General features: G+C 44.2%; 1 protein-coding gene across 1 annotated transcript in view; it reads left to right on the top strand.

Moving 5' to 3' along the window:
- LOC119661292 (midasin) overlaps nucleotides 1-25,766 on the top strand; it is a 144,133-nt gene that overhangs the window by 34,438 nt on the left and 83,929 nt on the right. Inside the window, 2 exon segments of the mRNA XM_038070579.1 lie at nucleotides 1,354-1,517; nucleotides 1,587-6,861. Coding sequence (XP_037926507.1) covers nucleotides 1,354-1,517; nucleotides 1,587-6,861 — 5,439 coding nt within the window.

The following is a 25,766-nucleotide window of genomic DNA, read 5'->3' on the forward strand; positions in this document are numbered from 1 at the left end:
GCGTCAAAGATGGAGTTCACCAAGCAAGAAATTCGTCATATTTTACGTTTTTACTACCTGAGGTAAAAAAGCAACGAAGGCGGTCGAAAAAAATTGTGAAGTTTATGGGCCCGATGCTGCAGCGATTCGCACAGCACAGCGTTGGTTCGATCGATTTCGTTCTGGGGTAGTCGAAATCATCCAAGTAGACCGGCATGTAAGCATTCACTCGATTGGCCAGGAACTGGGTATAGACCATAAAACCGTTTGGAACCATTTGCAGAAGATTGGATTCCAAAAAAAGCTGGATGTTTGGGTGCCACACGAGTTGGCAGAATAAAATCTCTTGGACCGAATCAACGCCTGCGATGCACTGCTGAAACGGAACAAATTCGACTCATTTTTGAAGCGGATGGTGACTGGTGAAGAAAAGTGGATCACGTACGACAACCTCAAGCGAAAAAGATCGTGGTCGAAGCGCGGCGAGCCGGCCCAAGCCATCTCCATGCCCGGATTGACGGCCAGGAAGGTTTTGCTGTGTGTTTGGTCGGATTGGGAGGGAATCATCTATTATGAGCTACTCAACTATGGCCAGACCCTCAATTCGGTCATCTACTGTGAGCAACTCAACCGTTTAAAGCAGGCGATTGACCAGGAGCGGCCGGAATTGGTCAATAGGAATGGTGTTGTGTTTCACCAGGACAACGCTCGGCCTCACACATCTTTGATGACCCCCCAGAAGCTACGGGAGCTCGGATGGAATGTCTTATCGCATCCACCGTATAGTCCGGACCTGGCACCAAGTGATTACCATTTCTTCCGGTCCATGCAAAACGCTCTTAGTGCTACTAAGTTGGCCTCAAAAGGGGCTTGCAAAAACTGGCTGTCTGAGTTTTTTGCAAATAAGGAGGGGGGGGGGGAGGTTGTCCCCTAAATGGCAACCATTTTGCGGACAAAACGGCGCATATTTGACCTAAATCGGATAATTCTAAATATGTTAAATAAAGCGTCAAATTTCGATCACAAATACGATATTTCTTTTTCCCCAACGCAATATTACAAAAATTTCAAATTTCGTTTAAATAACCTTTAAATTGATCTTAAAGTTATAATTTTCCAGACACCTAGAGCACAATTTGAGGCATGATACTGGGAAGTTTCAAGAAAATCGTATTATATATTATTAACAAAAACATAATAAGTCAAACTTGTCCATCTCGTGTAAATTTACTGTACCCTAGACAGCGTAGAATACTAATATCACGATAAAGTGAATAAAGTGACATATTATATTCCTATACACTATGACTATGAGCTCTACGTATAAATGGAAATTGTTTTATAACGTATTCATGTTTTTTGTTCTTGTTTTAGGCTGTTATGAACGGGCATTGGTTGCTTTTAGAAGATTTTGATCTTGCGCCACAAGAGACGTTTACTATAATAAGTAATCTATTGGAAAATAATTGTTTGGCAGTACCTGGTTTTTGTGATTCCTTGTATGTAACACCTGGATTTCAGTTGTTTTTAACTGTGCGGTAAGTGATTCCTTTGGCAAGTATTAATTTGATAGCTAATTCTATATATATATATATATTTAATTTCAGTTCACAGAAGTCCTTGACAAATACACAAAAAACAATGTTTTCCCTACTTGAAAAGTATTTGTATATTGTTAATGTTAAGGCTTTATCAAGAAGCGAACTATGTCATATTGTGAGTGCAAATTATCCGAAGTTATTACCTATAGCCAATAGAATCGTTGATGTATTCTTAATGTTTTGTAATGATGAGGACCATGAAGTTTCTGAAGATTCCATGGACTGTGAAAGTTCTGATTTGTCATTGCTTCAAAATGCGAAAGATTCATCCCCTAGAATAGTAACTTTTAGTCGGTTGGTGTCCACACGTGATCTGATGAAACTTTGCGAAAGATCGCATGCCACTTTCTCAGAGATAAGTACAGAATATGCTTATTTTGTGTTTCAAAATGTCGTTGACTTATTCTGTTCACATCTCTCTGAAGATGCTACTAAACTTGAACTTATAATCAATATTGGAGCAAAACTAGGTATTACCCAATCGAGGTGCGAATATCTTTTCAATCAATTTAAACCTGACATTGATGATCAGAACGCTAGTATTAAAATTGGGAGAGCATATCTGTACCGCAAAGAGTCAGTAAATCTTGTCATGCAAAAAAGAGGATCTGATACCAATGAAAGTATTGACGTAGTCGCTGCTAAAAAGTCTAAGTTGAACGATGATAATGTGTACTTACCAATCCGACGAAAGGAGAAAATAACATTTTCCTATACTCGTCTTGCCTGCAGCTTGCTTGAAAGAATAAGCGTTTGTATTAACCATGCAGAGCCCGTATTGCTAGTAGGCGAAACTGGAGTTGGGAAGACTAGTTGTATCCAATATTTGGCAGATAAAACAAATCATAAGTTAGTGGTGGTTAATATGAATAATCAATCAGATGTGTCAGATTTGATTGGTGGTTTTAAGCCAGTTGATTTATCTTCCGTTATCGCGCCCATTAGGCATGAATTTGAATTATTATTTAGAAAAACATTCAATGAAAATAAAAATGAAAAATTCCTTTCAAACTTTAGCGCTTGCTTCAATCGGGGAGACTTCCGTGTATTAGTGAAATTGATGCTAAAAATTTCGGAGACCGTTTTCAAGGGATCAAATATACCTATTATAAATAAAAGGGTTGGAGAATGGAAGGAGTTGCAAAAAAAAATAATTAAGCTAAATCTCCAGCTTAGTAAATCCGCTAACGTGTCTTTCGCATTCATAATAGGTCCTTTAGTGAAATGTATAAAAAATGGTGACTGGATTTTACTAGATGAGATCAATTTGGCATCTGATGAAACGTTACAATGCCTCTCCACTTTGCTTGAAGAAAACGGGTCTATTCTTCTTCTTGAAAAAGGAGATTTGGTACCAGTTGAACGTCACCCTGAATTTAGATTATTTGCTTGCATGAATCCAGGCACAGATGTTGGTAAAAAGGATTTGCCGACTAGCATAAGAAACCGGTTCACAGAACTATTTGTAGACGAACTTACAAATGAAATGGATTTGAGGATTCTGATTGGTGATTATTTGCAGAATACCGGTATAAATAGTATAAAGATATCAGCTATTGTAAAATTATACAAAAAATTGATGACTTTATCACAAATCGAATTGAATGATGGTCTGGGTAATAGGCCCATTTTTTCATTGAGAACACTTTGTAGGGCATTGACAATATGTGCAAGAAATTTATGTGGCTCAGTAGAACGTAATTTATATGAAAGTTTCTGTTTAAGTTTTCTAACACAACTTGATCATGATTCTCATAAAATTGTTCTGGATTTAATTAAAGCATCATTACTTTCTAATTATAAAGCTGTAATTTCACAGGAAATTCCACGACCAGGTGAACATTATTTAAATTTTGAGGGCTACTGGATTGAAAAGGGTTCCTTAGAAGTGGAAAATTGCACAGAATATATACTCACTGAAACTGTTCGTGAAAACCTTAAAGACGTGGCAAGAATAATATCAATCGGAAAGTATCCGATTTTACTTCAAGGCCCTACCAGTGCTGGAAAAACCAGTTTGGTTGAATATATCGCTAAGAAGAGCGGAAACCATTGTTTCAGGATTAACAATCACGAACATACCGATCTGCAAGAATATATCGGCACCTATATTCCCAATAACGAGGGTCAGTTTATATTCGAAGAAGGTATTTTAGTTCAAGCTATGCGGAAAGGTTATTGGATAATATTAGATGAATTAAATCTGGCTTCAACAGATATTTTAGAAGCCTTAAATCGGGTGTTAGATGATAATCGGGAAATTTTTATTCCGGAAACGCAAACCGTTGTTAAAGCTCATCCAAAATTTATGTTGTTTGCAACTCAAAATCCTCCTGGTTTATACGGTGGTCGCAAAGTACTATCTCGTGCATTCAAAAACCGTTTTATTGAACTTCATTTTTCGGAAATTCCTAGGCCCGAACTAGAAGTCATTCTAGAAAAAAGATGTAAAATTCCGAAATCTTTTTCGGAAAAAATGGTGAAATGCATGTCGGAATTACAAATCAATCGTAAAACAACAATGAAAAATAACTTCACTTTACGAGATTTATTTAGATGGGGTAACCGATACACTTGGGCTGATAGAAAGCTCTTACGAAACAATTCATATGATTGGAACCAACATCTTGTTGATGAAGGGTATTTAATTCTTTCAGCAAAAGTACGAACAGAAACTGATAACAATATGATTGTTCAGACTCTTTTTAATAATTTCCGCAAAAAAATTGATTTGAATAATTTGTTTTCATTACATAGAAATACTTCGTTGGTTACAAAAGATATTTTAGAGCTTTTATTTCATTACGATAAACGCAGCGACATAATTTGGACGCAAAGCATGCTAAGAATTGCCGTTTTGATTATAAAAGCCTTGCATTTCAATGAACCAGTTTTATTAGTAGGCCCGACAGGCTGTGGCAAAACAACTATTTGCCAAATGTTGGCAGATATTAACAATTCTAAGTTACGAATTTTGAATTGTCATATGCACACAGAAGGAGCAGATTTTCTTGGAGGTCTTAGACCATGTCGGGTAAAGGAGAAATTAGAAATATCTAAAGACAATGTTGGATGTAAAACCCAAATGTTTGAGTGGGTCGACGGTCCTCTTATACAAGCGATGCGTGATGGAAGTTTTTTCATGGTGGATGAAATATCGCTAGCTGAAGATTCTGTTTTGGAACGCCTAAATAGTGTTCTCGAACCTAGTAGAAGCATTGTTCTAGCAGAGAAAGGTGGAACTATTACAAAAACTTCAGATGAGTTTATAGTTAAGGCAGCGCCAGGCTTTCATTTCCTAGCCACAATGAACCCCGGAGGTGATTTTGGTAAAAAAGAGTTATCTCCAGCCTTAAGAAATCGGTGCACTGAAATTTGGTGTCAACCTTCAGATACCGAGGATGATTTGATAAAAATAGCAAGTAATTCTTTGAAGATAGGGTTGAATGAAAATATTCCTAAAAACGTAGATGAAATAGCTAGAGTTATGGTTCGAACTGTTTATTACTTGAAAGGTAAAGTGGATAAATTCAACTTTTCAGTCAGAGATATCCTAGCCTGGGCGAATTTCATAAATACTAACTCAAATAAGACACCAGTTAAATTCGCTGAGTTTATCATATATGGATTAAATACTGTATTTCTTGATTCCCTGGAAATGCTCTTACATGAAAGTGAAAACAGTACGAAATGCATTCGAAATGATGTAATTAAATTTGCAGCAATTCAATTACAAAACTGTTTTGAATTGTCGATTAATATATTAGATATTGTTGAAAGGAAAGATTTATTCATTGAGAAGAAAAATGACAAATTTGGTATCGAACCCTTTTTTGTAGATATTTGCACGGAAAATCTAGAAGTAACTAATTTCCAGTTCAACGCACCGACCACAAAAAAAAATCTATTTCGACTTTTATCCGCATTGAGCTTAAACAAAGCAGTTATGTTGGAGGGCCCCCCCGGAGTGGGAAAAACTTCCATCGTTGAAAATTTGGCTCGGGCAGTAGGATATCGAATAGTGCGTATAAATTTGTGTGAACATACAGATCTTGCTGATTTATTCGGAAGTGATCTTCCCGCAGGGGAAAATATTTCAGAGGTTATTTTTTCAAAAAATAAATCAGAATTAAATTCTGTTGGTTCATTCCAATGGTGTGATGGACCTCTTTTGTCAGCTTTGAAATCAAAATTTACGTGGATATTGTTGGATGAATTGAATTTAGCACCTCAGAGCGTCTTGGAAGGTTTGAATGCTATCCTTGATCATCGTGGGGAGGTGTTTATTCCGGAGCTAAATCAAACATTCACAATAGAGAATCAAACAAAAATTTTTGCATGTCAAAATCCATCCAGACAAGGTGGAGGAAGGAAAGGCTTGCCACAATCATTTTTAAATAGATTCACAAAAGTTTACTTAAGTAAACTACATACTCAAGATTTATTGTATGTAATAAATAACAAATATTTCGCTAGTTCAAAAGAGATGCAATCAAAATTTACATTCTTCCTCAATAAACTTGATATTAAAAAAAAGAGTGTAAATTTATTCGATATTAACAATTTGTCCCCAAGTTTTGAAATATTGGAGACCCCTAATAATGTAAAGATAGAGTTTGATCTCCTTTACAGAATGGTTAAGTTCTCTGAGCGGTTGAATGAAGCAATATCAAATTTTGATTTTGGAACACAAGGTGGACCCTTTGAAGCAAATTTACGTGATCTATTACGTTGGTGTGAATTCCTTTTCGACTCGAAAACAGGATTCATATTTCCTGTAAAAACTTTGAATAAAGAAAATCATCTTCAGCAATTCAAGGAAATATTCCATGAGTTTCTTCTAGTCTTGTATGAGCGGATGAAGCTAGTTTATTATCAACGAATGGAATCTAAATCAGATAGACTTTTTATACAAACTGTTTTTTCCGAAATTTTTAAATGTGATGTCAAAAAACTTAACTCTTTATCAGATGATGTCAGCATATATTGGACTGACTCGGAATTGTTTTTGAATGATATAGTTTTAAGCAGACTTCATGACTATAGTAATTCGGTTGATTTGACACTCACAAAAGATGTAAAACCAGGAGCAATTGTTTTATCTTGCCAAGTAGAGCTTTTGAAAAATATTGTTGAATGTGTACACTTAGAAAAGGCAGTGATTCTATCAGGACCAGCTCATAGCGGAAAGACAAAGATTATTGATACATTATGTTCTGCAGCTAATACGCCTTATTATACAGAAATCATTGACGACTCTGTGGCAGGAAGCTTTCAGCAGGTATGTTTATAATTATCATTCATTATATTATCAATCAAGTGCGATAGTCTTGTTTTCAAGCGTGATAATTTGCAGTAAACATAGAATATTGAGTGTATAATAGATTGATAATATTCTCTAACTGTACGTCCGGTTTGAAAGTAGACCGCACTAAAATTATTTATTTTAATTTTTTACCAGCTCTCCATGAGTAGCTCTTGTTCTCCTCCAATTGGGATCTTGTAGATTGCATTGGATTGATTGGGAGTAGATAATTTAAACTTTTGATCTGGAGAGCAATCGTTCTACGTTGTGCCACGTTCTGAAACTTATTGTTTCGGGTTTAAAAATGTGATTTGCAAGTTTCATTTTTTTAAAGAACTTACATGTAACTGTGATTGAAATTTCGTAATTTTTAAATTGATCTGACTATTTGTGTCTCAATGGGCTCCCTTCATCAACATATGTTTTCGCATGTTCGTTTCACCCTTATTATCCTTTGAGGCCAAAACATTGCGCTCGCCCGAGTTTTTTACTCTGATTTGACTTAGGTACTCATTTACAGCTGAGTCGACTGGTATCTGACGTCATTCCCTTCCATACGACAACCTTGTGCTCTAACCACTGAGCTAGTCGGACACATTTGAATAATTACGGGGCCATATTCTGAATGGACGTGATGAATATGTAGAGGGTAGGTAAGCAAGTGATCGGTCTTGTGTCTGCGGGGTCCTGCACCGTGTCCTTCTTAGGGATAAGGTAGGTAATCCCCGCAGTGAGGAAAGGTGTAAATTCCTCCGGCCGACTCATGACCTCATTTATACTGCGTGCCAACTGACTGTGTACGCTGGTAAATTTCTTATACCAGAAATTCTGCACCCGATCCAGACCTGGGCCCCTCCAGTTCTTCGAGATGTTTATGGCTCGTCGAACTTCCTCTTCGGTAACATTCGCGAAATTCATGCCAGGTGTATTGGCATGGCGGGTGCCTTCGGCGGTGATCCACTCAGCATGCTGGGCAGGTAACCCCCAAAGTCCACCACAATATTCTTTCGCTTCCGTCACCGAGAACTGTATTGTCTGGGCGCTCTGTTGGGATACGTTGAGAGATCTGAAAAAGCTCCGCTGGTTCCTCGCGTATGTTGCATTCTGGACACGTCTGGAATAACTTTCGCCATACCGTCGTAACCGATTGCATATGACAGAAAGTTTCTGTTTTAGTGTGTCCAGAATTTCAACAACGGGTGTCTCACAGGGGATGGCATAGTTCCGGTAAACCCTCTGCAATTTATTTCTCACCCGTCGGCTGGCACTGCCAGTGCTGATCTGAATCAGTCTAGCAATGTCCTGCCTTAGTGAGTCCCGCCGACGTTCCAGACGAATTTTCCATGGTGGATCTCTTTGGTCACTCAAACCAATAACGCGAAAGCGAATCTTCTGACCGTGCAATCTAATAGCCGCAACTGCACCACAATACACAAGTGATTGTAGTTGCAGCAGCGACATATCAGCACACAGTCGAGATGCAATCTCATCATTGATTTGAGATAGAATTCCCGGAGTTGCTGGAGATGCATAGAGCCTGGGAATACCTGGTGTATGCAAAGGATCCATATCCGAGAATTCTATACACGCTCTTTGGAATTCGTCCCGAACCTCAGCGGAAACCTCAGCTGGACGGTGGAGAAGAGTGCTTCGGCGAGTACTGAACCTCTTGCCTGCAGTGCGGCGTGGTGTTGTTGATGCCGCCGCCTCTGCCCCCATCGACTCTTGGTCACCAGTTTCCCCGATGACTTCAAGTCGAACACGCTCCCTGATGGTGGCCGGGATTGTGTCGCTGCGAGTAATGAAGCGGTACTGGTCTGCGATTCGCTGCACAGTCACGTGCGCGAATTGCGGGAAACGCTCGACGAATCTCTGGTGCAACAATGGGCGGTAAGATGTTGTACCTGCCCCCGCCGTTATTTCGTAGTAGGAGCGGATGATGAAGAGGTTCATTTCTTCAGTCCATTTCATCCGCTTCCTACGCGGACCTGCTGAAGTGGTCGCCACAGATTATGGCGAAACAGCTGCAGCAGGCGGAGCTGTGCTCCTGGTTGTCGTGGCGCCTAGACGTCGAACCGCCCCACGATTAGCGGTTTCGACGCCGTGCTGTCCATTACGAGAGCCCGACCCAGTCACCAAGTCAGACGACTCCCGCCGGTTATCCGTACCGGACCTCAAATTTCTCTTTCTTCTCATTGTTGGTGGTGCATTTTATCCCTAGCTGCCAGGTGTGTAGATAGCTTCCTTAGTGAGTAATCTGCAAGACTGCAAAGTTCCTGCACTTTCCTCACCTACCCCCTGAGACGCTGCGGTGGCGTACAGCCATTCAGACTGAAACTATCTATCCCTCCTCCTTTCACAACCGGGCTTGGGACCGGCTTCGGCGGAGTTTATTATTATTATTATTATATATTAAATTAACGATAATCTGTCACTCATCATCATCAACGGCGCAACAACCGGTATCCGGTCTAGGCCTGCCTTAATAAGGAACTCCAGACATCCCGGTTTTGCGCCGAGGTCCACCAATTCGATATCCCTAAAAGCTGTCTGGCGTCCTGGCCCACGCCATCGCTCCATCTTAGGCAGGGTCTGCCTCGTCTTCTTTTCCTACCATAGATATTGCCCTTATAGACTTTCCGGGTGGGATCATCTTCATCCATACGGATTAAGTGACCCGACCACCGTAACCTATTGAGCCGGATTTTATCCACAACCGGACGGTCATGGTATCGCTCATAGATTTCGTCATTATGTAGGCTACGGAATCGTCCATCCTCATGTAGGGGGCCAAAAATTGTTCGGAGGATTCTTCTCTCGAACGCGGCCAAGAGTTCGCAATTTTTCTTGCTAAGAACCCAAGTTTCCGAGGAATACATGAGGACTGGCAAGATCATAGTCTTGTACAGTAAGAGCTTTGACCCTATGGTGAGACGTTTCGAGCGGAACAGTCTTTGTAAGCTGAAATAGGCTCTGTTGGCTGACAACAACCGTGCGCGGATTTCATCATCGTAGTTGTTATCGGTTGTGATTTTCGACCCTAGATAGGAGAAATTGTCAACGGTCTCAAAGTTGTATTCCCCTATCCTTATTCTTGTTCGTGCTTGTGTTTGACCAGTGCGGTTTGATGTTGTTGGTTGATTCGTCTTCGGTGCTGACGTTGCCACCATGTATTTTGTCTTGCCTTCATTGATGTGCAGCCCAAGATCTCGCGCCGCCTGCTCGATCTGGATGAAGGCAGTTTGAACGTCTCGGGTGGTTCTTCCCATGATGTCGATATCGTCAGCATAGGCCAGTAGTTGGGTGGACTTGAAGAGGATCGTACCTCTTGCATTCACCTCAGCATCACGGATCACCTTCTCGAGGGCCAGGTTAAAGAGGACTCATGATAGCGCATCCCCTTGTCGTAGACCGTTGTTGATGTCGAATGGTCTTGAGAGTGATCCTGCTGCTTTTATCTGGCCTCGCACATTGGTCAGGGTCAGCCTAGTCAGTCTTATTAATTTCGTCGGGATACCGAATTCTCTCATGGCCGTGTACAGTTTTACCCTGGCTATGCTATCATAGGCGGCTTTAAAGTCGATGAACAGATGGTGCAACTGTTGTCCATATTCCAACAGTTTTTCCATCGCCTGCCGCAGAGAGAAAATCTGATCTGTTGCTGATTTGCCTGGAGTGAAGCCTCTTTGGTATGGGCCAATGGTGTTCTGGGCGTATGGGGCTATCCGGCCTAGCAAGATAGTGGAGAATATCTTATAGATGGTACTCAGCAACGTGATACCTCTATAATTGCTGCACTGTGTGATATCTCCCTTTTTATGTATGAGACAGATTATGCCTCGTTGCCAATCGTCAGGCATTGATTCGCTGTCCCATACCTTGAGCACAAGTTGATGAACCACTTGGTGTAACTGGTCGCCTCCATATTTAACCAATTCGGCTGTAATTCCATCGGCTCCTGGCGACTTATGATTTTTTAGCCGATGAATTGCACGGACTGTTTCTCCTAAACTTGGTGGTGGCAGTATTTATCCGTCGTCTTCAGTTGGCGGGACCTCCAACTCGCCGATGTTCTGGTTGTTCAGTAGCTCATCAAAGTACTCAACCCATCGCTCTAATATGCCCATTCTGTCGGAAATCAGATTTCCCTCTTTGTCTCGGCAGGATGAGCATCGAGGTGTATAAGGCTTCATCCTGCTGACTTGTTGGTAAAACTTGCGCGCCTGGTGCGGTTGCTCCCTGTACTTTTCTAGTTCACAGACTTGTTGGTTCTCCCAGGCTTCCTTTTTCCGTCTGTGAAGTCGCTTCTCCGCTCGACGGAGTTCGTGATAAGTCTCTGCGCGTGCCCGCGTTCTTTGAGAATGCAACATTACTCGGTATGCGGCATTCTTCCGTTCCGTTGCTAGCTTACATTCATCGTCAAACCAGCCGTTCCGACTCTTTTTGCGGCTGGGGCCAAGTATGTTTGTGGCCGTATCCATGATAACGTTTTCAGGTGGTTATGAAGATCATTTGTTGATGCTTTATCTCCAGGTCCTCTGTTGACTGCGGTTATTGCGGCATCCATTTCCCTCTTATAGGTGTCGCGGAGGGTTGTGTTGTGGATGGCTTTAGTGTTCACTCTCACCTGATTGTCAGAGGGGATTCTAGGTGGTATTGTTATTCGAGCTCGGAGCACCATGCCAACGAGATAGTGATCCGAGTCTATATTGGCCCCCCTATATGTTCTGACATTCATCAGGGCTGAGAGGTGGCGGCGTTCGATCAACACGTGGTCAATTTGGTTGAAAGTGGTCCCGTCTGGAGAGGCCCACGTATGTTTGTGGACCGCTTTCCGCGCAAACCAGGTACTTCCAACAACCATTTCGTGCTAATTGAATAGTCCGCAGTCCGTTATCATTTGTTTTTTCGTGTAAGTTATGGGAGCCAACGTATCGCCTGAATACGGGCTCCTTCCCTACTTGGCTGTTAAAATCCCCAAGTATGATTTTGATATCATATCTGGGACAGGCTTCGAGGGCTCTTTCTACTGCCTCGTAGAAGGTATCCTTCTCCGACTCTGCAGTCTCCTCTGTAGGGGCGTGAACGTTTATGAGGCTTATATTTCTAAACTTGCCTCGCAAGCGCAGAGTGCATAGCCGTTCGCTTATACTTTCAAAGCCGATAACAGCAGGTTTCATTTTTTGGCTGACTAAGAAACCTACTCCGAACACATGGTTTACTGGATGGCCGCTATAATATATGGTGTAGTGGCTCTTCTCCAGGAAACCGGTCCCTGTCCATCGCATCTCTTGCAACGCTGTTACATCAGCCCTATATTGGGACAGGGTATCGGCTAGCTGCTTATCAGCTTCATCTCTGTACAGGGAGCGCACGTTCCATGAGAAAATGCGCAAATCGTTGTTCCTTTGTCGTTGCCGGGTCCGTCGTTTTAACATCCGTCCTATCCGAGGCTCCTGTTGTGGCTTCGTAACAGGTTGTTTTCCGTGTAGGGTTGTCAGCCCTACCCAACCCCCAACCTGGAGGACCAGTTGGTACAATTTGTCCCGTTTTTAGGCGCGGGAGACTCGCCTTCATCCTTCTCCGTCTGCAGCTTTTCGTCAAGAAAGAGCTCCCAGCGGTCACCACGTGGAGGTGGAGATAGGGTTTGGTAGTAGAGCTGTTGGTGTTGGTTCAGCAGGCATTTCCCAGGTTTTATGCTCCATCGTGGGTACCAATCCACGTTTCGCCCCGGGACCTATACTACCCTTTGACCATAATCTGTCACTAGGCGGGACTTTTTTTGCCCCGATGCATCCTCTTTTCTGGGACAATCCACCCGGGACTTTTATGGTGACTTACGACTCTGTGACTTATGATTCCGTCCTCAAGTAACTTGCTTATTTGTTTTTCTACTTCGTCCTTCAGTAACATCGGGTAAGGTTAAGATCTCCAGTGGGCAGATTCATTAAGCATAGTACGAACTTTTCTTTTTATATTGTTTGTATTGGTAAATTTCTAATCGGGTTCGGAAAGGAGGTTAGAGTAAATTTTAATAAGGGCAATTAATTCCGAAGATTGTTCTCGATTTAAGTGAGAAGATCATATCAATATTATTAACTGTAGTGATTGCCTGCTGTTTGAGTGGAACGAGGATATTCGAATTAATGGTCAAGTAGTTCTTACATACAAAATAATGGCGTTTAAATGTTTCAAGATGTGACTAGCAATGATATCGTAAAACGATATATAGATGGGAAGAATAAAGAATTTTATTTTGTCAAAATTAGGGCGAAGAAGTTCAACATATGAATGGTGGGTGATTTTGATGCTTCCGGCGACCGGGTTTGCATAGAAATCTCGTTGACTCCGGAGTGAATTTTTAATGTGGCAGGGTTATACGTAATTATTAATTGAACCCGTGTCTGTAAGAAATTTAAGCGTTTCTCCCCTTTAGTAACATGTTCGAAATAGGAAACCGAAGAACGCTTTAATTTAAAAAATAAATATCGTCAAGTTGTTCTAGTTAGTCAAGGGTCGTCAGCGTGGTCGATATAGTCAGTTTTAAGTAATTATGATTACTTATATTTTTATTAAAATATTTAAGCGAACTCAATGCGAATTCTATACAGCAAACTCAACGCGAATTCTATACAGCAAACTTAACTCAAATTCTATTTTTTTAATTCAAAAAGGACTTCCCTATTCTTTAGCAATTTTCAACTTAATAATTAAATTCAGTGACAGGTCTGAAAAACATAATTACTGCGATCTTCCACTCCCTTGGCGTGCCACGCAAAGTGGATAGATCCGCGCCATCTATTCGCTCGCAACATTCGAAATAAATTTCGAATGCTGCGAATCCTGCCGCGCCACATCACTCCGCCCCCAGATGAAACCTAGGGGGTTTCAGCGACTGATCCCCGAACTTCGTTCGCCGTTAATCCACAAAGCGGACACGACGTTGCTTCGGGGCGCACGCGGGTTTCAGCCTGGACAAAGAGACCGCCTTTTTGTGACCACCGATCTCGAGCTGGAAGAAATGTTCTCCCCGCTCGAGAACACGGTACGGGCCCTCATATGGAGGCTGCAGCGGCTTCCGGACGGCATCCGTCCTGATCAGCACATGCGTGCATGTGTCCAGTTCCTTGGGCGAACAAGCAGGTATGGACGAGTGTCGAGTGGGTGGTGGCGCCTTGATGCGCCGGAGATTGTCCCTCAGCAGACGCACCAACCCCGACTCCGTGAGACCCGATCTCTTGTCGAAGACCGGATCGCTTGGGAGTCTTGGATTCTCCCCGTAAACCAGCTCCGCGGGGCTGGCAGCAAATTCCTCTCGGCGGGTTGTACGAAGGCCGAGTAGGACGAGAGGCAAGACTTGCGTCCAGGACGGGTCGTCGCGTGCCATAATGGCGGCTTTCAGCGTCCGGTGCCAACGTTCCAACATCCCATTGGATTGTGGGTGGTATGCCGTAGTCCGCTGGCGTTTAAAACCAAGGAGTTTGCCTAACTCGGAGAAAAGGGTGGACTCAAATTGCATTCCCTGGTCAGTGATGACCACTGCAGGGACGCCAAAGCGAGGTATCCACTCTCGACAGAGGGCTTCAGCACATGATTGCGCCGTAATGTCTTTCAGAGGTATTGCCTCAGGCCACCGCGTGAACCTGTCGATGATTGTGAGGCAATACTTAAAACCGTGCGAGTCTCGCAAAGGCCCTATTATGTCGAGGTGTATGGTGTGGAAACGCTTGGTAGTGCGGGGGAATGAGCCCACTTCTTTCCTAACATGCCTGGAGACTTTACATTTTTGGCATGCGATGCACTCTCTGGCCCAGGAATTAATATCCTTGTTCATGGAGGGCCAGAAGTATTGTCCGGTGACTAACCGGTTTGTTGTCCTGATGCCGGGGTGCGCCAAGTCATGAACTGCGTGGAACACTTCCTTGCGAAATGTGGCCGGAATGTATGGCCGAGGTCCCTTTTCCGAGTCTTCGCAGCAGAGCGAGAGGTTTGAGCCGAAGATGGGCAACTCCCGAAATTTGTATTTGGGGTTGGACTTGAGGCTCTGAAGTGCTGCGTCATCCACTTGCGCCTTGGCAATAGCCGAGAAATCGAGTGAGGCGGGGATGTTAACTTCGGAGACACGAGACAAAGCGTCAGCAACAATGTTGTCCTTCCCGGACACGTGCTGGATGTCCGACGTAAACTGGCTTATGAAGCTCAGGTGTCGAAGCTGACGAGGGGACGCTTTGTCGGGCTTCTGTTTCAAAGCGAACGTGAGAGGCTTATGGTCCGTGAACACTGTGAACGGCCTGCCTTCTAGGGAGAAACGGAAGTATTTGATGGACAGGTATGCGGCGAGCAGTTCGCGATCGTAGGTGCTGTAGTTCCGTTGAGCGGGATTCAACTGCTTCGAGAAGAAGCTCAACGGCTGCCAAACTTGGTTCACCTTTTGGTGAAGGGCAGCACCTACTGCGATGTCAGAGGCATCAACAAAAACGGCTAGGGGTGCATCTTGCAGAGGGAATGCCAAGAGTGTAGCGTCAGCCAGTTGTTGACGGGATTTGTCAAACGCGCAGATAGCCTCTTCAGACCACACAATCTCTCGTGTGTCCTTAGTTTTGGGGCCAGACAAGTACGCGTTCAAAATGGACTGGAGATGGGCGGCCTTGGGCAGGAAACGACGGTAGAAGTTTAGCATGCCCAAGAACCTCCTCAACTCCCTCACTGTCTTTGGACGCGGGAAGCTTGTGATTGCTTGCACCTTGTCTGGGTCGGGCTGTATTCCTTCAGGGGAAATGAAATGGCCGAGGAATCTCACCTGTTGTTGAAGGAATTTGCATTTCTCAACGTTTAGGACTAAACCGGCCTCAAGGAGACGTTGAAAAATGCACTCGAGATGGGCTAAGTGCTCAGACTCAGTAGAAGAAGCGACCAAAACATCATCCAAATATACGAAACAGAATTCGAGGTTTCGCAGGACTGAGTGAATGAACCTTTGAAAGGTTTGCGCCGCATTGCACAATCCGAAAGTCATTCGGGTGAACTCGAAGAGTCCAAAGGGTGTGCATATTGCCGTCTTTGGAATGTCTTCAGGAGCTACTGGAATTTGGTGATAAGCCTTGGTTAAGTCCAAGGTCGAAAAGATGCGGCAATTTGCGAGGTGATGCGCAAAGTCGTGGATGAGTGGAATTGGATATCGGTCAGGAACACTCTGTGCATTTAGCCTTCTGTAATCCCCACATGGGCGCCATTCGCCATTTGGCTTAGGGACCATATGCAGTGGGGAAGACCAACAGCTGTTTGAGGGCCTGCAGATACCCTGTTGAACGAGTTGTTCAAACTCTTTCCGTGCAATTGCCAGTTTCTGAGATGGTAGAGGACGCACCTTCGAGAAGATCGGGGAACCAGTAGTGATAATGTGGTGCTGCACATTGTGCTTCACTGGTTTGGAGAGACTACAGTTGGTAGTAATCTGGCTGAACTTTTGGAGAAGTGCCCGAACACGAGAGTCGGTAATGTCTTCTAAAAGAACGGAAAGATTATTGCCTGGGTGAGATACCATATGTCCCGACGAATTAAGGTTGGTCGTGGAATCTATAAGAGACTTGTTTTGCAAGTCCACCAGCAATCCATAGTGACACAGGAAGTCTGCGCCTAGTATGGGGAAGCTGACATCCGCCAGGATGAAACGCCACGAAAACGTCCTACGCAAGCCAAGACTCACGTCCACTTGCCTATACCCGTACGTATTGATGCGGGAGGAATTTGCTGCCGCAAGTTTGAGCGGTTGAGGGAAAAGTTGATGATGCTGGGGTACGGGAAGAACCGAAACCTCCGCACCCGTGTCGACGAGGTAGTTGCGCCTGCTGAAGGGGTCGAAAATAGTTAGGCGACGTGGTGCTGCGTTCTGGGTGGCCGCCGCCAAGACCCCCCGCGGACCTAGTTTTTTGCGGTAGAAGAGAATCTACACGGTAGCGTACATCTTGTCGCTTTATCCCCGAATCTGCGGTGGTACCAGCAAATCCCTGGGTCCGTGGACTGTCTTGACGACCTGCTACCTGATCGCCCTTTTCGGATGGCAGACCGCGAGCGTGCTCGCGATCTGGCGCCCGAACGCTGAGCGTCCAACGTCGCCCGCATCTCGGCCATACTGGCTGTTAATGCAGCAATCTCGCGCCTCAATTCACCCACCTCATCCGACGGTGGTTGAACGGCCGCCAAGGTTGGGCGTACGTACACCTCCTGAACCTGGTCGGCCGTCGCTGCCAGTTCCTCCAAGGAACCGGAGACGCAAGCGAGGATCGCCTGGGTGCCCTCCGGGAGCCGACGCAGCCAGAGCGACTTGATCAGGTCTTCGCCGATCTTACTCCCACCCAATTGCCTCATTTCACGAAGCAATTGGCTGGGAGTTCGATCACCTAAGGTTAAACCTGCCAGCAAGTGGTCTAATTTTGCCGACTCGCTTGCCGACAGGCGCCTGATCAACTCGCTCTTGAGCTGCACGTACGATGTCGACTTCACCACGTCGGACACCAGAAGTATGGACTCTTCGTCCAGGCCGACCACCGCGTAGTTGAAACGGGTCGCGTCCGATGTGATGCCGGACATTTGGAACTGTGCTTCCAAATGCACGAACCACAGTTCGGGGTTCCGCCGCCAAAACGGAGGAACGCGTACGGCGAGGGCGGTCACTTGCGGGTCCGATGGGCCTGCCGTGTCTTTATTGTCAAAAGACATTTTTCTTACAGAGAAGTACGAGATTGAGATGTAAACGCGGTGAGTTTATACTGAATCGCGGTGAACTTTACACCGACACGGCAGGTCGCACCCACAAATGCACGCAAGAAACGAGAAAAAACGAAGCGGACGCTATCCAGCGCAGACCAAAAACACCACCAATGAGAATGGAGGACTCGCGATGCTAAACACCTGCACGCCGTCTCTTGCAGCGATTTCAATTTTTTTATTACTATTTTTTTTAACTGAATAAATAAATAAATATTATATATAAATGAATAATAATTTCTCTTAAGTATAACTCCTCGTTGTTTGTCGGCTGTAGCTGCGGCGTTGGCGGTGCTGGGGACGTCCGTTTGTTGCCGTTGTTGATCGTTGTGGCAATGATGACTAGTCCGGTGCGTGAAAGGTGTTGTGCAGGGGGGCGTGCGTACGGGAAGTCGCGTGAAAATCCACTTCTGGTGAGGGTCCGACGTGTGTCGCGCAGTACACTGTGTAGAGAAGGTTTTCTCGCGTTTTTCTTTCTTGCCTCTGCTCCGACTCGGGATGTGGAGATGTGACACGTTTTCGTGATGTTTACCACGGCACTCCACACTCAACTGTAGATGCGAACGCGTGAAAATCGCTTGCCGTACGGTCTACTGATGTTTTGGAAGGATTTCTCAGTCCTTGGAAGTTCTATTTCTGCCGTGTTGCTCGGACGAATTTTTGTCGTTAATAGAACTTCACCAATGTCGGCGATGGTGGACAATTATTCACTTTTAATATTGACTTAGAGTGAAATACAATTAACTTATAACAACTAAAACGGTGGCACCTGCTGAGGAGGCGGCGATGGTGGCGGAGCCTTCGGCTCCTGCTGCGATAGCGATGGTTGCAGCGGTGATATTGGTGTCGGCTGCGACGGTAGCTGCGGCTGCGGAACTCTTACTTATCTCCAATCGGTTATTGCGGCTGCCTGCTGGGCGATTGTGCTTGCGCAGACTGCGATTTGTTGATGGGGATGATGATGTGCTTGAGTTTTTCAATTTTGCAGGTTCTGGGAATTCGGGATCTTAGTTGTTGATGCTGTTGGTGCGAGTTCCGGGGTCACCAATTAAGTAATTATGATTACTTATATTTTTATTAAAATATTTAAGCGAACTCAATGCGAATTCTATACAGCAAACTCAACGCGAATTCTATACAGCAAACTTAACTCAAATTCTATTTTTTTAATTCAAAAAGGACTTCCCTATTCTTTAGCAATTTTCAACTTAATAATTAAATTCAGTGACAGGTCTGAAAAACATAATTACTGCGATCTTCCACTCCCTTGGCGTGCCACGCAAAGTGGATAGATCCGCGCCATCTATTCGCTCGCAACATTCGAAATAAATTTCGAATGCTGCGAATCCTGCCGCGCCACAAGTTAACGTCTGATCGTAGTACTAGCCCTCGTTATTCATATTGTCATTATACTGTTCTAAAGTTATCTCGTCCGTAGTCTCCTCTTGTTGGTTAAGTGGCTCAGTATGGTATATTCGTTGCATCTTACTGGGTTGATGCATTCTTTTAGAATGTTGTCATTGGGGGTGAACCGGGGGTTTCTTCGGCCTATTTTGGTAATGGGTTCACTCACTGAATGGTCAACTTACATGGGCTTTGCTCTCCGACGGGGTTTAGGAAGAAGCGATTGAGTATATAATTGCTAATATTCTGTCTAAAAATATTGCGGTCCCTGGATGTTTCCCAGGGATTATGTACTAATTCTAGGAACAGTTCTCGATGGGCTTGTTGAGTTCTGATTTATAACATCTTTTCAGGAAGTCCCCAAATTAGATTTGCGTAGGGGAGTTTATGTTATCAATATGCATAAAATGCATTACGTATACATAAAGAACAACGATTACATAGTGAGAACTGGTGGGCGTGGTTTAGGTGGTCGTGCGAGCACTCGGAGCGAAGCAGCATGGGAGATTCAGTCGGTCTCTACACTGGAGTGTCTGGAGCTTTTGGCGGGGGCTTTCCATTTCATAACAACTGAAAGGATATCAAAATTGTATCGACGCTTTTTCCCAGAAATAGAATTCTCCTGAGCGGCCAAAGAATTTCTTTAGACTTATTACTAAATCAGGAATTTTATCCATTTCCGACAATACTGATTATTTCCAATGTTTACAGGAACATTGATGTAAGTGAGTCGACCCAGCACAAAATAGACGGGTCGACGACGTGTTAATCCTAAATAAACAAACATTGCTTATTACCGCATGCCGATGCATGCATACAGTGGCGGAAAAGAAAGTGCACAACATTTTTAAAAAATGAATATATAACATATTTTATGTTATATATGGTTTTGTAGCATACCTTATATGGAATTAGATGTAATTTCAATTTTTGAAAAAAATTATCATCATCAAACTACTTCCAGTGTTGCCATTTTCGTCAATTTTTTGGGCGAAAGAAACGTGTTCACTCATTTAAAATACCAAAAATTTGAATAACAAGTCGGGAGACCGGAAGCTCGGTGCAGAACTGTCCAATTTGCACGTAGCCCGTAATGTATATGTATTTGGCATGTCAGACTACTCACTTTAGGGTGATATTGATATTTAGTACTTAACTTTAATTTGATACCCAACATGACTATGTTCGGTGAAAAAAAATTGTACATTTCTCTTTTGCATGTATGGGGAGGAAAGCATACCAGATCAGTTTGTGTGGCACACGGTCAAACGCTTTCTCTAGATCCAGAAATGCAATGTAAAGAGGACGATGCTTCTCACGATGTTTCTCCATGAGTAACCGCGCAGCGTGTATTGTATTAGTAGTTCCGCAGTTTTTGACAGATTCGGCTTGATTCACGGTTATTTCAACGATATCGTGAATACGGTTGTCAAGAATGCGTTCAAACTTCTTCATGGTATGGGAAAGTAATCGGATTGGACGGTAATTTGAACATTCTGCTGGACTACCTTTCTTTTTCCATATTGGAACAGTGGTATTTTCTTGCCAGTCAAATGGTGGTCTTTCTTCCTAAATAATCCGATTAAAGAATTCACTGAGCCACAGTGTTGAGTCCTGTGGCTTTCCCCGATTTCATTCGTTTTATTATCTCCTCGACTTCAGTTGCGCCGACAGTTAAGTCCTTGAGGGCTTTATCTGAGCACCTGTCTTGTGACTTAATCCCACGGTCTTCTTAGGACACGGATTGATTTTGTGACCACGCTCAGAGCCCCGCTGAGACAAGCAACAATGGTACCAGTCTATACCAAGTTCATGGCTTAGCATTCATACTGGTGGATGCAAGACATACCTAAGTCTCTACCGAACTAAAGAGTACGGCATCCGTGTTGAAAAGCAACACCACGCCGAGGCCCGGTGTGGAGCGAACTACTCCGGCCACAAGTAATCTGCGACTGTACCTTGGACCTCCAATGTTAGGCGCTTTCTCACAGGCATAGTCCAGATGTCCCTTGAAATTGATTTTAGCGTCAATCATCACAGTAACTGTTGAGGAGCTTAGTCAAATAACTTGGGACACTCGTTTTAGCCAGTGAGCTTTTTGCCACTCCCAGCTTGCGGAATTGAACGCATTTTTGATGTCCAACGTCACCACGGCACAGCATTTTTTAGACGACATCGCGTCTCGAGCCAGCTTTAAAACAACGTCTACGGCGTCGATCGTTGAGTGGGCTTGACGAAATCCAAATTGTCGGTCCGATAGTCCATCCTTATATTCGAGGATAGGGAGCAGTTTGTTGTAGATGACCCTTGCGAGCATCTTTCTTGCCGGGTCGATAAGGCAAATCGGTCGGTATGATGATGGGTGTCCTGGGTGCTTATTCGGCTTCGGGAGCAAAACTAGTTTTTGCCTCTTCCACCGGTCGAGGAAAACTCCTTCTATCATGCATGTTTCAAACACGCTGATAAACCAGTCGGGTCTGGTCTTAACAGCGAGTTTAAGGGCTCTATTGGCATCCAGACCGGATGCTTTGTTATCACCAATTCTCCGGCAAATTTGCGTAAGTCCCTCCTCAGTTACCGCAGGTATGGTGTAGACGTCCAATGCTTGCTTGTGTTGTTTGCGCTCCCCTTTATCCGGGGGGAAGAGCGCCGTCACGATATCGAGCAGAAGATGCGGGCAGGTCAATTGTGGTGTTCGCCCTCTCATTTTCTTCATAACTATGCTATACGCTGTTCCCCAGGGGCTTTGGTTTGCCTCTGTGCAAAGTTCCTTGAAGCATTCACATATGCTAGCCGTTTCTCGTCGAAGTCTGGTCTTGCTCTAGATTGTTGGCAGATCCTTCTAGCACCATAACATGCATCCCGTAACATCGCGATCTCTTCATTCCACCAATAGTTTGAGCGCCTTTTTGTGCGAACTCGTCGCCTCGACATAGAAGCGTCGCATGCTCTCGTTATGCGTCCCATCATTTGCTCTACGTTTTTTCCCGCGCAAGCGTCAGACCAGAGGTCTCTAACCAGCATTTGACAGCACTGATTGCCTCGCTTGAATGTAACTCACCATCTTCGAGATACTTTGCGACAACAACCAGCGCTATGTCGTCAGCGTAACCCACCACTGTGGCTTCCTCCGGAAGGGGAAGATTAAGTACATCGTTGTACATGATGTTCCACAGTAATGAGCCCAATACAGAGCCCTGTGGGACACCCGCGGAAACAACATACTCCTGAGGTCCGTCATCGGTGTCATACCAGTTAAGTAACTATTGACGATAGCAGCGAGATAGGCGGGAACACAAACCTTCGCTAGGGATTTGCGTATTAGATTCCAATTGGCCGAATTGAATGCATTTTTCAAGTCCAGGGTTACTACCACGCAATATTTGCTGGTACTACCCTTTCCGTGAATTGCATCTTCGGCCAAGCCTGTAACCAATTTGATGGCATCAATGGTTGATCTGGCTTTTCGGAACCCATACTGCCGATCTGAAAGGCCGCCTTGGCTCTCAACTACCGGGAGTAATCTATTATAGATTACCCGCTCTAACATTTTCCCCACAGTGTCCAAAAGACATACGGGTCGGTATGACGATGGTTCACCTGAAGGTTTACCAGGCTTAGGCAGAAGTACCAACTTCTGCCGCTTCCATGCTGCTGGAAATATCCCCTCGGACATGCATGCTTCGAACAGCTCAGTGAACTTTGGATTTCACTGCAAGCTTAAGGGCCTTATTCGGTACTCCGTCCAGTCCCGGCGCTTTATTGTCTTCTATTCTACCGCAGATATCCAACAGCTCGTCTCTGGTGACTGGCGGGATTGCCGTCACATGCAGAGGTGGTTGGAATGTGTCGGTGCTCTCCTCTTACTGGGGGAATAATCCCTGGATGATTTTTAGCAACAGGGTGGGACAGGTGATCTGCGGAGATGAACGGCCTCTGAATCGTCCCATTACGATTCCATAAGCTCTCCCCCACGGGTTTACGTCCGCTTCTGAGCAGAGCTCCTTAAAGCATTTTCTCTTGCTTCGCTGGATGGCGAGCTTGAGGGTGTTGCGGGCTGCCTTGTAGGCGCACTCTTTCTGCCCTTGATCGACTCTACCTACCGCCCTCTGAACCGCTCTTCTGGCTCGGCTGATCGAAGACCGGTCAGTTCATCATTGCACCAGTAGTTTGGTCTTCTACGGGGGAATGATCACCTCCTAGGCATGGACGCGTCACATGCTTTGGCGATGCATTGAGCCAGATGGACGGCTCTTTCCGCAGAAACGCCTGCTTTATCAGGTTAATCTAACCACACCACAGGTCTGCTCATCTAAAGATTTTGCAGACCAGTCTAAAATCTTTTCCGGTTTCGGGCCTGATAGCTCTTTGCACTGAGGCTCGACACATCTATCAAAGAAGATTGCCTGGTGATCGCTGTGGGTATAGCGTTCGCTGACGCACCAGGACATACCACGTGCCAGCGAAGGGCTGACAAAGGTCAGGTCTACAACTGAGCCTGACCCCCCTTTCTGGAAGGTGTTTACAGCACCTTCGTTAGCCAAAACCATGTCCATCTGCGCGAAAGCTTCTAGTAAACTGCGCCTCCTAGCATTTGATTCTCTGCTACCCTACTCTAGGGTCCAAGCATTGAAATCACCAGCATTCACCTTTGGACTTCGTCCTCTTGCGTCGAGAACAAGATTATCAAGCATTTACTCGAATTCAGACAGTGTCAAACTTTGTGGGGCGTAGCAGCTGTATACATATACACCACTTATTTTCGTCCACACAAAGCCACTGGCTGGCTGCCTGACCTGCAGTACATTGTCCCTATTGCACTCCCTGGCAATATGGCCCTTCTCCCCACACCTTCTGCATCGATCGGATCGATCAATGCTGCTGGTGCATACCTCGGCGAAGTGCCCAAACATGAGGCATTTAAAGCACCTCTTTAGTGAAGTCTGTTCTCTTAAACGGCAGACAACCCATCCAATCCGAACTTTTCCGGCCGCCAACAACTTCTGCGCTGTCTCCGCTAGTATTCGTATTGTGGCCGTTTGAGTACCGCCATAGGGTTTTCGTAAACTCACAACAGACTCCTCGGCAAGTTCTTCCAACTTGAATTGCTCCTTCAGAGCAATACAAATGTCTCCTTTCGATGTTATTTCATCGAGATCCTTACATTGTATGTAGATCTCATGTTTTTGGGCACGCACTGCGGCATTCTCCCCAAGTGGGTCCTTCACCCGAATGCGAAAGTCATCAGCCTTGCCCACGCTGGATCTTTTCAACTCGAATATGAGATCCCCTTTCTGGGTTCCTCGGATTCGATTCACATTTCCACTCAGATCTTTTAGATCGGGATCCGCTTTGACCTTTCTGAGTATCTCCGCGTAGGACAGATTGCCCTTACTGGAGATAACAATCGCATCTGGACGGGTTCGCACTTTTGCTTTTTTGCTCGTAACCTTAGTCCATCCATCATTTCCGTTCGTCTTGGGCTTCGCAACGCTGGTCGACTTTTCTACATTCGCTGTACGCCTTCCTCCTTCAGAGCCAGCACCAATGGTTTTCAGAGTTTTCTGTCCACCTTTTTAAGATTTTGTGTGAAACAAAACCTTATTAGAATCGAGACGGTGTCTGTCTGTCCGTCTGTCTGTCTGTCACACCCGATTTATTCGGAAACGGCTAAACTGATTATCACGAAAATTGGTGAGAGTATGTAATCTGGTGTTCCCTTTACATGCAGTAAGTGGCGCCATCTTGTGTCAAGTCTAAGGGGAGGCTCCCCATACATGTGAATGGAGGATGCAAATTTTTTTTTCACAGAATATAGCCATGTGGGGTATCAAATGAAAGGTCTCAATTAGTACTTTTCGAAACTGGTTCAATATTTGATATTGGGTGAAACATAGGGGAGTGAGGGTTCAAAATATGACCCCCAAAAAGTGTAACAGGTCTCGTTCTCAGAACCTATCCAACCGAAAAATCTGAAAAAAATCACAATGGTGCATCTCTACGAAATCTAGGCCTCAAAATATATCCGGTCGCGATATCCGCACAAATAAAGTTAATAATAGTATATTTCCACATTTTAGAAATTTACCCGGCACCCCCCTTATGTTCATCCCATAAGTACAAAATTTGGCATGCATATAATGAAGAACATAGTGCACAGTTTGGTCAAGTTTGAAGAAAATCCAATTATTATTAACAAAGTTATAGGGGGTAAAACTTTACCATTTTTCGTGAATTTCGTGCACTCTACAACCCGCATGACGTCATCGTCACATATAATTTCGTCAATACCACAACGAAATGAGTTGTTATGGATGGGGTCGCAAAGAATTATTTTGTTTTAGTTTTTTAATCATTTGTATGTGAATATCAATTACTCCAACTAGACATGTGTGTATGTAGGTATATAGTATATGCGTTCTAATGAACTTTGCGGGTAGTATCTAATTCAGATAGATATAAGAAGTAAATCGGAAATATGGGTACGATCAATTTATATACTTGCCTATATGTGTACAGTATTCGAAAATAGGCAATTTGTTTGTTTAGGGTGAGCGTAATATGTACGTATGTCTCGTAGTTTGGAAATATATAAAGGATTATGTTGGATTTGTAGCTATATACGGATAGAGAAATGTGCGTTGAAATTTCTTACATAAGATGAACACAAAATCTTTATACCCGAAGCGCGAGCTTCCGGTATTCCGACT

This window comes from Hermetia illucens, chromosome 1 (genome assembly GCF_905115235.1).
Source record: "Hermetia illucens chromosome 1, iHerIll2.2.curated.20191125, whole genome shotgun sequence".
In the NCBI taxonomy this organism is placed as follows: Eukaryota; Metazoa; Arthropoda; class Insecta; order Diptera; family Stratiomyidae; genus Hermetia; species Hermetia illucens.